The 15,036-nt window shown below is 46.9% G+C and overlaps 3 protein-coding genes across 3 annotated transcripts in view; 2 read left to right on the forward strand and 1 right to left on the reverse strand.

Annotated features, from left to right (window-relative positions):
- Window positions 1–9,248, forward strand: part of LOC139833535 (uncharacterized) — a 35,868-nt gene extending 26,620 nt beyond the window's left edge. Inside the window, exon 3 of the mRNA XM_071823833.1 lies at window positions 9,232–9,248. Within this exon, the coding sequence (XP_071679934.1) occupies window positions 9,232–9,248 (17 nt within the window). The remainder of the gene's footprint in view (window positions 1–9,231) is intronic.
- A 220-nt stretch (window positions 9,249–9,468) lies between these two features.
- Window positions 9,469–10,812, forward strand: LOC127318086 (uncharacterized). Its single transcript, XM_051348709.2, has 2 exons — window positions 9,469–9,774; window positions 9,855–10,812. The coding sequence occupies exons 1-2, from the start codon at window positions 9,690–9,692 to the stop codon at window positions 10,613–10,615; spliced, it is 846 nt and encodes a 281-aa protein (XP_051204669.1). The 5' UTR covers window positions 9,469–9,689; the 3' UTR covers window positions 10,616–10,812.
- A 700-nt stretch (window positions 10,813–11,512) lies between these two features.
- On the reverse strand, window positions 11,513–12,916 carry LOC127316183 (uncharacterized acetyltransferase At3g50280-like). Its single transcript, XM_051346594.1, has one exon. The coding sequence runs from the start codon at window positions 12,914–12,916 to the stop codon at window positions 11,525–11,527; it is 1,392 nt and encodes a 463-aa protein (XP_051202554.1). The 3' UTR covers window positions 11,513–11,524.
- Window positions 12,917–15,036: the final 2,120 nt, after the last annotated feature.

A 15,036-nucleotide genomic window follows, 5' to 3' on the forward strand; every position in this document is an offset into this window, starting at 1 on the left:
CTGGTTCGATAAACCTTGGTTTCATACTGAGGGAAAACTTGCCGCTGTACGCATCACACCTTCCTCTTGGGGTTCCCAACGGACGCGTGTTGTACGCGTATCAAGCTCTTTTTCTGGCGCCGTTGCCGGGGAGATCAAGACACACTGCAAGGGGAGTCTCCACTTCCCAATCTCTTTACTTTGTTTTTGTCTTGCTTAGTTTTATTTACTACTTTGTTTGCTGCACTAAATCAAAACACAGAAAAAAATTAGTTGCTAGTTTTACTTTATTTGCTACCTTGTTTGCCATATCAAAAACACAAAAAAAAAAATTTACTTGCATTTACTTTACTTGATTCATCATGTTTCCTTTTAATTTTACCACGAAAGACATACCGGTAGGACGCGGGTCTATAATTGGGAGAAATAATATAGAAGAATTTTTCAATCATGTCAGTACCGTTGAAGATTTTGAAGATAGACACTTGGTAGAACTTGCTCCTACCTATGAAATTGCCGCTGCTGCTTTAGTTCGTATGATGGAAACTAAATTTGTTAACCTCAATCCTATAATCCAACACATGTTTCTTACACTCGGTGATATGGAAGAAGGGGAAAAGAAAGACTTTGTTTTAGAGACCCTTCTTAGAGAATTTGGTGGTATAGCAAGAGAGGCTAGAAAGGTCTTTGCTAAATATAATATGCTTGGTTCTTATACAAATTTTGTTAGTCTCCTTGAAAAGATGGATATGGATAGAATAAAGTACACTAATAATATTAATGATGGTGGGGAGATCAAAGCACCAATACCATGTAAGCTCCTAGCGATGAATGATGCACTAGAAAATAATTATGCTTGGCTTGTTCCTGAAAATTTGTTTGATGAGAGTAGCAAGCCCAAGACTAATAAAAAGGGGGACGCTAAAACTTATATATCTAATATACTATGCCTGGTTGAGAAAACTCCACACCCCGCTGAAGATGCACCACCCTTTGATAATACTTGATACACACTTTCTGCGCCTAGCTGAAAGGCGTTAAAGAAAAGCGCTTATGGGAGACAACCCATGGTTTTTACTACAGTACTTTGTTTTTATTTTGTGTCTTGGAAGTTGTTTACTACTGTAGCAACCTCTCCTTATCTTAGTTTAGTGTTTTGTTGTGCCAAGTAAAGTCGTTGATAGTAAAGTTCATACTAGATTTGGATTACTGCGCAGAAACAGATTTCTTTGCTGTCACGAATCTGGGCTGTTTTCTCTGTAGATAACTCAGAAAATTATGCCAATTTACGTGAGTGATCCTCAGATATGTACGCAACTTTCATTCAATTTGAGCATTTTCATTTGAGCAAGTCTGGTGCCTCGATAAAATTCGTCAATACGAACTGTTCTGTTTTGACAGATTCTGCCTTTTATTTCGCATTGCCTCTTTTGCTATGTTGGATGAATTTCTTTGATCCATGAATGTCCAGTAGCTTTATGCAATGTCCAGAAGTGTTAAGAATGATTATGTCACCTCTGAACATGTTAATTTTTATTGTCCACTAATCCTCTAATGAGTTGTTCTAAGTTTGGTGTGGAGGAAGTTTTCAAGGATCAAGAGAGGAGATGATACAATATGATCAAGGAGAGTGAAAGCTCTAAGCTTGGGGATGCCCCGGTGGTTCACCCCTGCATATTCTAAGAAGACTCAAGCGTCTAAGCTTGGGGATGCCCAAGGCATCCCCTTCTTCATCGACAACATTATCAGGTTCCTCCCCTGAAACTATATTTTTATTCCATCACATCTTATGTGCTTTTCTTGGAGCGTCGGTTTGTTTTTGTTTTTTGTTTTGTTTGAATAAAATGGATCCTAGCATTCACTTTATGGGAGAGAGACACGCTCCGCTGTAGCATATGGACAAGTATGTCCTTAGGCTCTACTCATAGTATTCATGGCGAAGTTTCTTCTTCGTTAAATTGTTATATGGTTGGAATTGGAAAATGATACATGTAGTAATTGCTATAAATGTCTTGGGTAATGTGATACTTGGCAATTGTTGTGCTCATGTTTAAGCTCTTGCATCATATACTTTGCACCCATTAATGAAGAAATACATAGAGCATGCTAAAATTTGGTTTGCATATTTGGTCTCTCTAAGGTCTAGATAATTTCTAGTATTGAGTTTGAACAACAAGGAAGACGGTGTAGAGTCTTATAATGTTTTCAATATGTCTTTTATGTGAGTTTTGCTGCACCGGTTCATCCTTGTGTTTGTTTCAAATAGCCTTGCTAGCCTAAACCTTGTATCGAGAGGGAATACTTCTCATGCATCCAAAATCCTTGAGCCAACCACTATGCCATTTGTGTCCACCATACCTACCTACTACATGGTATTTCTCCGCCATTCCAAAGTAAATTGCTTGAGTGCTACCTTTAAAATTCCATCATTCACCTTTGCAATATATAGCTCATGGGACAAATAGCTTAAAAACTATTGTGGTATTGAATATGTACTTATGCACTTTATCTCTTATTAAGTTGCTCGTTGTGCGATAACCATGTTTCTGGGGACGCCATCAACTATTCTTTGTTGAATATCATGTGAGTTGCTATGCATGTTCGTCTTGTCTGAAGTAAGGGAGATCTACCACCTTATGGTTAAGCATGCATATTGTTAGAGAAGAACATTGGGCTGCTAACTAAAGCCATGATCCATGGTGGAAGTTTCAGTTTTGGACAATATCCTCAATCTCATATGAGAAAATTATTAATTGTTGCCACATGCTTATGCATAAAAGAGGAGTCCATTATCTGTTGTCTATGTTGTCCCGGTATGGATGTCTAAGTTGAGAATAATCAATAGCGAGAAATCCAATGCGAGCTTTCTCCTTAGACCTTTGTACAGGCGGCATAGAGGTACCCCTTTGTGACACTTGGTTAAAACATGTGCATTGCGATGATCCGGTAGTCCAAGCTAATTAGGACAAGGTACGGACACTATTAGTATACTATGCATGAGGCTTGCAACTTGTAAGATATAATTTACATGATACATATGCTTTATTACTACCGTTGACAAAATTGTTTCATGTTTTCAAAATCAAAGCTCTAGCACAAATATAGCAATCGATGCTTTTCCTCTATGGAGGATCATTCTTTTACCTTTTTGTTGAGTCAGTTCACCTATTTCTCTCCACCTCAAGAAGCAAACACTTGTGTGAACTGTGCATTGATTCCTACATACTTGCATATTGCACTTATTATATTACTCTATGTTGACAATATCCATGAGATATACATGTTACAAGTTGAAAGCAACCGCTGAAACTTAATCTTCCTTTGTGTTGCTTCAATACTTTTACTATGAATTATTGCTTTATGAGTTAACTCTTATGCAAGACTTATTGATGCTTGTCTTGAAGTACTATTCATGAAAAGTCTTTGCTATATGATTCACTTGTTTACTCATGTCATATACATTGTTTTGATCGCTGCATTCACTACATATGCTTTACAAATAGTATGATCAAGGTTATGATGGCATGTCACTCCAGAAATTATCTTTGTTATCGTTTTACCTGCTCGGGACGAGCAGAACTAAGCTTGGGGATGCTGATACGTCTCCGACGTATCGATAATTTCTTGTGTTCCATGCCACATTATTGATGATATCTACATGTTTTATGCACACTTTATGTCATATTCGTGCATTTTCTGGAACTAACCTATTAACAAGATGCCGAAGTGACGATTCTTTGTTTTCTGCTATTTTTGGTTTCAGAAATCCTAGTAAGGAAATATTCTCGGAATTGGACGAAATCAACGCCCAGGGTCCTATTTTGCCACGAAGCTTCCAGCAGACCGAAGAGGAGACGAAGTGGGGCCACGAGGCGCCCAAACCCTAGGGCGGCGCGGCCTGCCCCTTGGCCGCGCCGACCTGTGGTGTGGGGCCCTCGTGCCGCCTCCTGACCTGCCCTTCCGCCTACTTAAAGCCTCCGTCGCTAAACCCCCAGTACCGAGAGCCACGATACGGAAAACCTTACTGAGACGCCGCCGCCGCCAATCCCATCTCGGGGGATTCAGGAGATCGCCTCCGGCACCCTGCCGGAGAGGGGAATCATCTCCCGGAGGACTCTACGCCGCCATGGTCGCCTCCGGAGTGATGTGTGAGTAGTCTACCCCTGGACTATGGGTCCATAGCAGTAGCTAGATGGTTGTCTTCTCCCCATTGTGCTTAATTGTCGGATCTTGTGAGCTGCCTAACATGATCAAGATCATCTATCTGTAATTCTATATGTTGCGTTTGTTGGGATCCGATGAATAGAGAATACTTGTTATGTTGATTATCAAAGTTATGTCTATGTGTTGTTTATGATCTTGCATGCTCTCCGTTACTAGTAGATGCTCTGGCCAAGTAGATGCTTGTAACTCCAAGAGGGAGTATTTATGCTCGATAGTGGGTTCATGTCTCCGTGAATCTGGGGAAGTGACAGAAATCTCTAAGATTATGGATGTGCTGTTGCCACTAGGGATAAAACATTGGTGCTATGTTCGAGGACGTAGTTACTGATTACATTACGCGCAATACTTAATGCAATTGTCTGTTGTTAGCAACTTAATACTGGAGGGGGTTCGGATGATAACCTGAAGGTGGACTTTTTAGGCATAGATGCATGCTGGATAGCGGTCTATGTACTTTGTCGTAATGCCCAATTAAATCTCACAATACTCATCATAATATGTATGTGCATGGTCATGCCCTCTTTATTTGTCAATTGCCCAACTGTAATTTGTTCACCCAACATGCTGTTTATCTTATGGGAGAGACACCTCTAGTGAACTGTGGACCCCGGTCCAATTCTCTATACTGAAATACAATCTCTTGCAATCTTGTTCTCTTGTTTTTCTGCAAACAATCATCATCCACACTATACATCTAATCCTTTGTTACAGCAAGCCGGTGAGATTGACAACCTCACTGTTTCGTTGGGGCAAAGTACTTTGGTTGTGTTGTGCAGGTTCCACGTTGGCGCCGGAATCTCTGGTGTTGCGCCGCACTACATCCCGCCGCCATCAACCTTCAACGTGCTTCTTGGCTCCTACTGGTTCGATAAACCTTGGTTTCATACTGAGGGAAAACTTGCCGCTGTACGCATCACACCTTCCTCTTGGGGTTCCCAACGGACGCGTGCTGTACGCGTATCAGCGGTGAAGCCTAAGAATGAGAGACCTTGCTCTGATACCAATTGAAAGGACACGGATGTCGCCTAGAGGGGGGGGGGGGTGAATAGGCGATTTAAAACTTTTACGAGATGGGCTTAACAAATGCGGAATAAAACTAGCGTTTACTTTGTCAAGCCCAAAGCCTATAAACTATGGTTCACCTATGTGCACCAACAACTTATTCTAAGCAATGGTTCACCTATGTGTACCAACAACTTATGCTAAGCAAGACAAGCAACTTATGTGATAGCACGATATATATATAACTTCAAGCACGATGGCTATCACAAAGTAAAGTGCATAAGTAAAGAGCTCGGGTATAGGAATAACCGAAGTGACGTGGAGACAACGATGTAGCCCGAAGTTCACACTCTTGCGAGTGCTACTCTCCGTTGGAGCGGTGTGGAGGACAAGTCACTCCAAATGCACGAGGGCCACCGTATTCTCCTCGAGAATTCCCACCAAAAGGGATGTCCTCGATCCACTATGGGACCTTAGGAAGGTCACCGAACCTGCACAAAGCTTGGGGCTATCTCCACAACTTAATTGGAGGCTCCCAACAAATTGCCACAAAGGCCTTGCCCTTGAAGATTCTCCACAACTTAATTGGAGTCCCCAAGAACACCACAAAGATGCCAGAAAGGCCTTGCCCTTGAAGATTCTCCACAACTTAATTGGAGTCCCCAAGAACACCACAAAGATGCCACAAAGGCCTTGCCCTTGAAGATTCTCCACAACTTAATTGGAGTCCCCAAGAACACCACTAAGATGCCACAAAGGCCTAGAATCCGTCTAGGGTTCCAAGAACCCAAGAGTAACAACCTTCTTGCTTTCACCTCCACGAATCACCGTGGAGAACTCAAACCGATGCACCAAATGCAATGGCAAGAACACCACAAAGATGCTCAAGTCCTTCTCTCTCAAATTCCAACAAAGCTACAAAAGCTATTGGGGGAATAAGAGAGGAAGAACAAATAAGAGGAGGAACACCAAATTTCTCCAAGATCTAGATCTAGTGGATTCCCCTCACAAAGAGAGGGATTTGATTGGTAGGAATGTAGATCTAGATCTCCTCTTCCTTTTCCCTCAAAAAGATTCAAGAAGCATAGGAGGAGTAGAGGGAAAGGGAAGCTCTCAAGGTCAACAATGGTGGAGAGCACAAAGGAGAAGAGGTAGCTGCCCAAGGGGGAAGAAGGGGGGCTTAAATACCCCCTCCCATCGAAATATGACCGTTTGGGTCAGCTCAGGCCGGATTTTTCGGGCCGGATATTTGCAAAATATCCGGGCCCCGAAAAATGGCTAAGGACCAGAAAAAACGTGCCCCAGGATGGGGGCCGGATATTTGCCCGGATATTTGCCCGGATTTGTCCAAAAACCGGATTTTTCCGGGGGGCCGGATTATCCGCCCCAAACTTGGGCCGGAATATCCGCCCCCCTGAAAACTGGCAGAAACATCAAACTGAAACGGGCATAACTTTAGCATCCGGACTCCGATTTTGATGATCTTGGACTTGTTTTAAAGCTAGGAACAAGATCTACAAGATCATGCAGGAAACCATCATAGTCCAACAAGGGAGGATAGAAACAAATGATGAAAGGTTTGACCTATCTAAAAAAGACATACCGGTAAAACCTCCAATCTTGAAAATGCAACAAGTTGCCCGTGCAAAAACCATTCTTGATGAACTAGAGCTTGTCATGAGAATAAGCACAAGATCTAAATCATCACATGGATAAGATTCAAATAATAACCAAGAAAGATGATGAACCAAACTCGAAAACGCAACAAGTGATCTATGCAAAATCCGTTTTCGATGAACTAGAGCTTGTCATGAGAATAAGCACAAGCTCTAAAACATCACATGGATAAGGTCCAAATAACAACCAAGAAAGATGATGCAAGGATGCAAAGGTTTGAGCTCTCTCCGAACGATACGATCGAGTTACTCACTCGAGAGCCCTCTTCATAGTACGGCAACTAAACTATAAACCGGTCTCCAACTACACTATGAGACCGGTGAGAAAGAAACCCTATCAAGAGCAAACCTTATACTTGCGCATTCCACTTGAGCTTGATGACGACGATCTTGACCCCAACAAGATGGAACGCCTTTCTTGCTTGTGCTTGCTTGACGAAGTCTTGTAGATTGCTCCCCCATAAACCACCATGGGAGAGCTTCTTCTTCGGTGCATCTTCACATAAACATGACCACCATGTGGATTGCTCCCCCATAATCCACCATGGGAGAGCTTCTTCTTCGGCGCATCTTCACATATCCATGATCACCATATGGATGACAAGACTCAAGCAAAGGATCTCTTCGAGATGGCTCATCTTGAACTTGCACATCATTTCTTCATTCTTCATCATGTTGATGTCTTGAAGTAACTTGAGGGCTCACTTCATCTTCATCTTCAAGACATACTTGACACTTGATATCCTTCATCAATTTCTTCTTATTGCAACCTTGAAGCCAACATATGGTTCAAGAATTGCCTATGGACAACTCCTACAAATATAACTCAATGCAAACATTAGTCCATAGGGATTGTCATTAATTACCAAAACCACACATGGGGGCTCCATGCACTTTCAAGTATGTGCTACAGTTCCAGTTTGTGCTAGTATACAGACTGATGATGTTTGTGCTGATGATGTTCCAGTACATATGGCGCAGATGCGCGTGGGAGGAGTGGGAGGCGAGAAGGTTAGCGAAGCCAGTGCTGATGGTGTTTCAGCCCGGTCACAGGGCCGGTCCAACCGGACCAGGCGCCGGGTGAGCCCGGTTCAGACCGGCTTATGCGCTGATGCCGACCGGAGCATATTCTGTGAGACGTCGCGACGTCCCGGTCAGGATCCGGTCCCAGACCCGGTCATAACCGGACCGACCGGTCGCATACCCGGTCAACCGGCGTCTAGACCGGCTGTGGCGGAGCGCGTCAGTTGAGATGGTGGGCAGCGGCACTACCGTGCTATGAGTACTGTCCAGTTTTCCGCGACACCGCGGATGCATCGAGGCAAGGATGGACGTGTGAGACATCTATGTGGCCCAGGAATTACACATCTTGTGCAGGGTCATGTGCAGCGACACAAGGGTCCATCAAAACCTCGCAAGAAGAAGGAATTGGCGCCGAAGTCCAAGCTCATGTGGAGAAGAAAGGAGGCGCCAAGTGCTGTATCAAGTCAAGAAGGCCGCGAGGGAGGATGTGGTGTGGAAGGCAAGCAAGACTTGAGGACGGTGAGGACGTGTCATGTTCATATCACGTCACCTTTTCCAGAAGACCCTCACGCGTTGGGGACAACGCTTCTTGAAGAAGGGGAGAGATGATATGGATATCCGGGTCTGGTACTCTAGGACAGCCATTGATATGATATTTGGGTCTAAGGTTGTACCAGTAGTTTATTATAATCTTGTTATTATGAGATAATAATGTAGCCAGGTCATGCTGTGGGCCATCTAGGGTTTTAATAGAGTCTGTTTGACTTGGGCTTGTCCAAGTCGAACTAGGTTAGGCCCAATAAGGGGGCCGGCCGGCCAGCTCTCCCTCTCATATAAGGAGATGGCACGGCTAGGGTTTAGGACAGAACAAGTTTAGTCTAAAGATTAGGGTTTTCCCCATTGCGTGTGTTCACGTGTATCATCCCTCCGGGGGTACGGCGTTGCCGTTTATCTATATTATCCGCTGCGAAGGTTCTTGTGTTCATCAAGGATTATCTAGCTCTTGGTTTGAGGCGTATCGTTCATCGATCCGTTGCTTGCTGGATTCGTTCCCTCTTTTCCAGGCTGCGTTCATCGCGTTGTTGGGAGGATTCTCTACCCCAGATTCTCGCTGTGAAAGATCGGGCATCAACCTAGGTGGATCGGCTTGGATGCACCGTATCAACATACTTTTGTACTTCCTCCGTTCACATACATGACATGTAAATTTTTGTCAAAATTCAAACTTTTCAAGTTGTGCTTTTGAGTTATTATTCTCTATAATTATCGACATCCCCTTCTACATATTTGATCAAACTTAGTAAGTTGTGACCTGCTGTGACTACAGCGATGACTAGCCAATAATGCTAAACTCCAAGCACCACACCATGTAGCGAGGCGATGAAGTAGCCGCTCCTCGTGCTCTTATCCCCCAACCTTCCCGTGCCAAGCCGTAGCCACAAACCGGGGCTGGTCCACACTCACGTCGGCGTTGCCCATGCCGTCACACCACTTCCCGCGTCACCATAGGCCAGGATCACCAGAAAAAAGCACCGCAAAAAGCCAGCTATATCCACTTCGGATCGCGGCCTGAAAACCTGTGGAGCAGATGCTCCGGCGGGCCGATTCCATCCACCCATTCCTCCTATTTAGCTGCATCTTCCCTGAATCCATCCTCCTGTCACTACTAGCGATCATCGATCATAGTGCTTTCAGAGTTTGATTGATTTGGTGGTGAAGCCGAGGAACCGGAGTGGAAGCTCTTGCTTCCAGCCAGGTCTCCGGAGCTTCGATCCTCAGGAAAAAATGGCCCTCCCGTCGCCGGCCGGCATCGCGAAGCCCAGGGTTCACCTGCTATTCAACCACAGACGCGCTAGCTCGTCCGTCACTTGTGAGTGACCGCTCGATCACTTTGTAGCTCCGCCTGTGTACGTGGAAGTTCTTGCTCACTTGCTCTTCGCTTCTTTCCAGGCTGCAGCTACAACGGGCGGTCATCTGAGCCCGAGGACGGAGCGGCGCCGTCCACGGACGCCGCCGACTGGCGGTCGTTCCGAGCGAAGCTCGTTCTTAAAGAGCAGTACGCGAAGAGCGTCAACCCGGCGGCCGCGGCCATGCCGTCGCAACCGCCGCCGAAGATCGCAGACAAGTGGGCGCACCCGCTGATGGAGCCGGAGAAGGGGTGCCTGCTGATCGCGACGGAGAAGCTGGACGGGTCGCACATCTTCGAGCGCACGGTGATCCTCCTACTCTCCGCCGGGGTGCTGGGCCCCGTGGGCGTGATCCTGAACCGCCCGTCGCTCATGTCCATCAAGGAGGCGCAGTCCATCTTCGCGGAGACGGACATCGCCGGCGCCTTCTCGGGCCGCCCGCTCTTCTTCGGCGGGCCGCTGGAGGAGTGCTTCTTCCTGCTGGGACCGCGGGAGGCCGGCGCCGACGACGTGGTCGGCAGGACGGGGCTGTTCGACGAGGTGATGCCGGGCCTGCACTACGGCACGCGGGAGAGCGTGGGGTGCGCCGCGGAGCTTGTGAAGCGCGGGGTGGCCAGCGTCCGGGACTTCCGCTTCTTCGACGGGTTCTGCGGGTGGGAGCGGGAGCAGCTGCGGGACGAGGTGAACGCCGGGTTGTGGCGCGTCGCCGCCTGCAGCCCCGCCGTGCTCAGGCTCACCAGCGTCGTCAAGGGCGGGCTCTGGGAGGAGGTGCAGGAGCTCGTCGGAAAGAGGAGGGTCTGGTGACTTGACTTGTACACGTCATTTTCATTTTGTTATTATTACTGTCTCGGGGTGGCATTGTAATTAAGAAAACGTGCAGCCACAACAAGCCCGCAACTGTCTATCAGTGACAACTAATTAACAAAAATCTACATATATATTTGTTGCATGCACATTGTACATATTTGGCACGGAACATATTGAAAATAGTTTTCCCATCATTTTATACTTGTTCATACAAAGATTTTAGTTCCAACATGCTAAATTAGAGACTATACAATGAGACGACTGAAATGCCCCTAAAATTTATATTTTGAGATGATTTTCTAAAAAGTGCCGCTGGCAAAGTGCCCCTAAAAATCTACTCTCCTACAATGTTTGTCATAACAGAAAATGGATAATCACGGGATAGAAGTCGACAATCGGAACAAGATCAGAGGTGTCGCGGGCGAGAACAGAGAGGAAGCAGGGAAGCAATCATTCTAGCCGTTGTTAATGAGAAACCTATCGAGTTGAACAAGAGTTGGGATATGATCTCACGCCAGTTCAACCACGTGTAGAAGCGACCCCAATGGGGAGCTTGCCAAGACATATATCACTCATAAAACCAAATGGCTTATGATAACCTTAGTATGCCTCCTCTTTACTTTGTAGGTTCAGGTAGACACTAGAAGACATGATTTAGAGTTCGTCGCATTCATCTCATAATACAGAGTCAAACTAAAAAAACAAAAACATTAAAGTTATTCCTCACATTGATAGCTTTAGCGAAAATGATCATGATTTTCTAGAGAGTTCATATAATGGAGGGAAACCCTAGTTTTCTACAGAGCCACTATTTAATGAAAATACAAGAGATATATAAGTCTGCTCAACGTCGAGAACACAAATGCACAATTTCATAAATGCATCACACAATAATCCCCAATCTGATCACATTGGCATGCTCACGGTCTCCATGAACTCCTCGTCGGCCACAAGCCTTGCCAACGCATCCGGCGCAATGCACACCTCAAGTGACATGCTCCCTCCTCTCTCTGGCCCCTCGAACACTGTCGCCTTCCCGTCCATCTTGTCACCAGGACCGCTTCGCACGACAACTGGTTTCCCCCACCCGAAGTCATTCCCGAATACGTCGAACCGTGGTGAACTCCCCGTCATCATCGCCGCCCCTCCCGATGATAGGTTCCCCATGTACTCAAAGTCAGGCTCACGGATCCAGCGATCCAACCACTCTTTCATGGTAGTCTCGTCAAAGGATGCCACCGAGCGGTTTAGCTGCCATGCCGTCCAGCCTAAACCCTTGTTTAGGATCTCGCCGATGGTGGAGCTTGTCTTGCCAAACACTACAGCGTTTCCGAGATAACCTTGCGGTATGCCTTTCACTCTCCCCCGGCATCCGATGAACAAGGAGTAAGATGTCTCATGCTGCGGTGGGAGGCGCCGCGCGCGGGACACGGCCAGCCAAACATGAGCAAGGAGGACCTGGAGCGAGGAGATGGTAGCGGTGGCCGTGCCAGCCATTTCATTGTTGGCCCTAGCCTTCAGCTTCCTCAGACTCGCAGTGGAGAAGGTGAAGAAGCATTCCTTCACCGTGGGGCGCTCGAATCGCCGGAGGACGTGCTGCAGCTTGCTGAACGGCAGACGGATTGAAACAGGGATGGCATGGTCAACGAACCATTCCTGGAGCGCCGGCACCGGCTTGGAGTTGAAGGATATCTCGCCTAGGTCCTCGTTTTTGGCACCACCTCGGCTTATCTCCGACCAGGCGTTGAAGAATTCCCAGAAAGTGGTGCCGTCGCCGACGCAGTGGTTCATTGACAAGCCGATGAAGATGCCGTCGTTGAGCTCGGTGACCTGAGCCGACAGCACGGGCAGCGACTTGATGGCGGCGTCGGCGCCGAGCACATGGTTGAGCGGGTAGAAGTCCCGGACCACCGAAGGGGTGAAGACTGAGGCGACAATGTCCTCGACGGTGACATCTGGTGCAACCGCGTGGACGAACTCGGCGCCATCCCCCGTGCAACGCAACAGGACGGCCATGGTCTCGTCAGCATGATGCTCCACGGTAAGCCGGCCGGCCAATGGATAGAACCTGCCGGCCAGAGCACGAGCGAAGGAGAAGGCGAGGGTGTCGACGACTCCGCCGGCTAGAGGCTTGGGCAGCAGTATGCCCTTCTGTATGTAGTCTATGGTGATGAGGCGGAGGTCCCAGGGCTTGAGGTGGATGTCCACCACGGCCTCCTCCGAGGGCGGCTGGACCATGCGCCGGGACACGATCCGGACTGTTTCAGTGGCGCCTGCTTCCCTCTGCTCATTGACCATCTCGGTCTGCTTTCTTTTCGTGGAAGTTGTTGTAATGAGCAGATCAGCTTGCTTCAACTCAACTACCCAAGCTGGTCTGATCTCGCCGCTTTTTAACTAGTACGATGTAGGCTTCCATAGGAAAACATAATTACGACGTGCCCGTGTGCCAACATTTTCATTACAGGCACAAGATTCACAGGTAGCTGGAGAGGATATCGTATCAGCACAGCTTTTTTTCTGAAAGGGTAAACGAAATTGTATATTATCCCTCCAATCCAAATTATTTGCCGCATACTGTATTTAAATAAGAGAATCATTACAATACCGTATCAGCACAGCTGGTTGCTTATGGTCATCGTAAGTTGATGCCCGATCCAGTGTTGGGTAATCTGTGAACACACAGCGATACGATTATGTGAACACATTACAAGCGAGATTAAACATAACGGCGCCGGACATCTCTGCATTACATATATGACAGTTATCGACAGGTACAACAGGACCACGAAACGAGATTGATCCCTCCCACGACGCACTATCTGCACATATCTCGATACAATCCATACAATCACAACAAGTTGAGATTCCATACTCCATCTCAAATCATCTTGAGAAGGTTGTGGTTTGGTGAATGCTGAGGATCCTCCTCTGGCTTGGCTGTGTGACACGGGTTCATTTTTACCCTAAAACCAAACTTTGCTTCGTCTTAGATAAAAGAAAAATCGCTTTTATTTTATTAAAGCAAAAAATGATTCGTCTAGAAATAAAAAAAAAAGACCAGCTGACTCGGAACCCGCTGGAGACTCGTCGGCGACTTCTTAGCAAAAAATTGTGATATTCAAGCTAAACCGTCCTCGTGGGAGACCTTGCTAGACCTTGCAGCAAGGTGGAATAGTTGCAACGTCATTTAACTACATCGATTCTATTCATATATTTCAAAATTAACACACACAAAATTCAAGTTCATACATTGCGGTCATTTACTCGGTAACGTTGGGCGCAGCAGCTGGCGCGCCCAAGTCTGCAGCCGCTGGCGGCTGCAGCGGAGAACATTGGAATTGAGCGAGCACACGGCGAGACGCAGTGCCGCCCGTGCCCGTCGGCCCTCTTTGGGGCTACCGCCGCCGCAGCTGCCGACCACTTTGGGACAGCGTTCCGCACCTTCACGGTAGGCGGGCAGCGGCATGATGTCGGCATGCCCAGTCATTGGTCATGGAGGTAGGAAGAGCCCGCGGATGAGGCTGGCACAAGGGTTAGCTGCGGCGGTGGCAGATGGCGTTGCGAGCGGCGGTGGAACTCCCCCGCCGGCAACGGTGTGGTCATACGAGAAGGGAGGAGACGGGGATTGCCGGAGTAGCCGACCATTGCCTGTTTTTCGTCAGCGGCGGCGCAAGGCGGGAGGTAGACGGGCACGCGAGGCGGGTGGGCAGTGTGTTGTTCGCACGCAGACTCGCGTTTTCGAACGAGGTGGAGCCGGTGCACCAAATTTAATGCGCGCAATGCCGTGATATGCCGCGCGCAATTTTACAGTGCGAGCAGCGTTGGGGTCATAGAGATCTGATGTAATGCAAATTTCGCCTCTCAGGCACTTAATCGGCGGTTTTTTCAGTGCGAGCGCGTTATATAGCGCATTTTGGAGATGCCCTTAGAGGCAGTTTAAAAATGCTTCTATTTGGGAGGTTTTAGGGACACTTTAAAAACTGCTCGTAGCACAAGTGTTCCTAAATCTTTACCGTGTAGTAGTGATGTGCTTTTGTCAATCCAACATGTGATCCACGCTTCATAACAAGATTTGTCTTTTCCTGTTTTCTTTTAGTTTCTTGAAAACATAATTTGGAACGATTATAATAATTGTATTGTGGTAATCATTCTGTAAGGTACTAAGATCTTGTAAGGTGGTGGCCCATGAACTCGACAAATTTGCATTCCACCAGTCGGCAGCTGGAAGGTGCGTATCCGATGCCTGCTTGTGCAAATTAATTTCGTTTTCCCATCATTTTGTAACCCGAGTTCATGCAGCTCCACCTCCCACTCCCTCTGCCCAACCTCAAACGGCTTCAAAACCCCCTTGGGTCCTATTCCTTTCAAGATAAAACGCAAAGGTTAGGAAAAAAATCATCAAACTCCATCGCAATCTC

This window comes from Lolium perenne, chromosome 7 (genome assembly GCF_019359855.2).
Source record: "Lolium perenne isolate Kyuss_39 chromosome 7, Kyuss_2.0, whole genome shotgun sequence".
In the NCBI taxonomy this organism is placed as follows: Eukaryota; Viridiplantae; Streptophyta; class Magnoliopsida; order Poales; family Poaceae; genus Lolium; species Lolium perenne.

What these genes read in the sequence shown, in the direction of transcription:
- LOC127318086 (XM_051348709.2), top strand. Translation starts at nt 9,690, where the DNA reads ATGGCCCTCCCGTCGCCGGCCGGCATCGCGAAGCCCAGGGTTCACCTG. An exon ending in CGCTAGCTCGTCCGTCACTT is followed by an intron (nt 9,775 to 9,854) that starts GTGAGTGACCGC and finishes GCTTCTTTCCAG; the next exon opens with GCTGCAGCTACAACGGGCGG.
- LOC127316183 (XM_051346594.1), bottom strand. Translation starts at nt 12,916, where the DNA reads ATGGTCAATGAGCAGAGGGAAGCAGGCGCCACTGAAACAGTCCGGATC.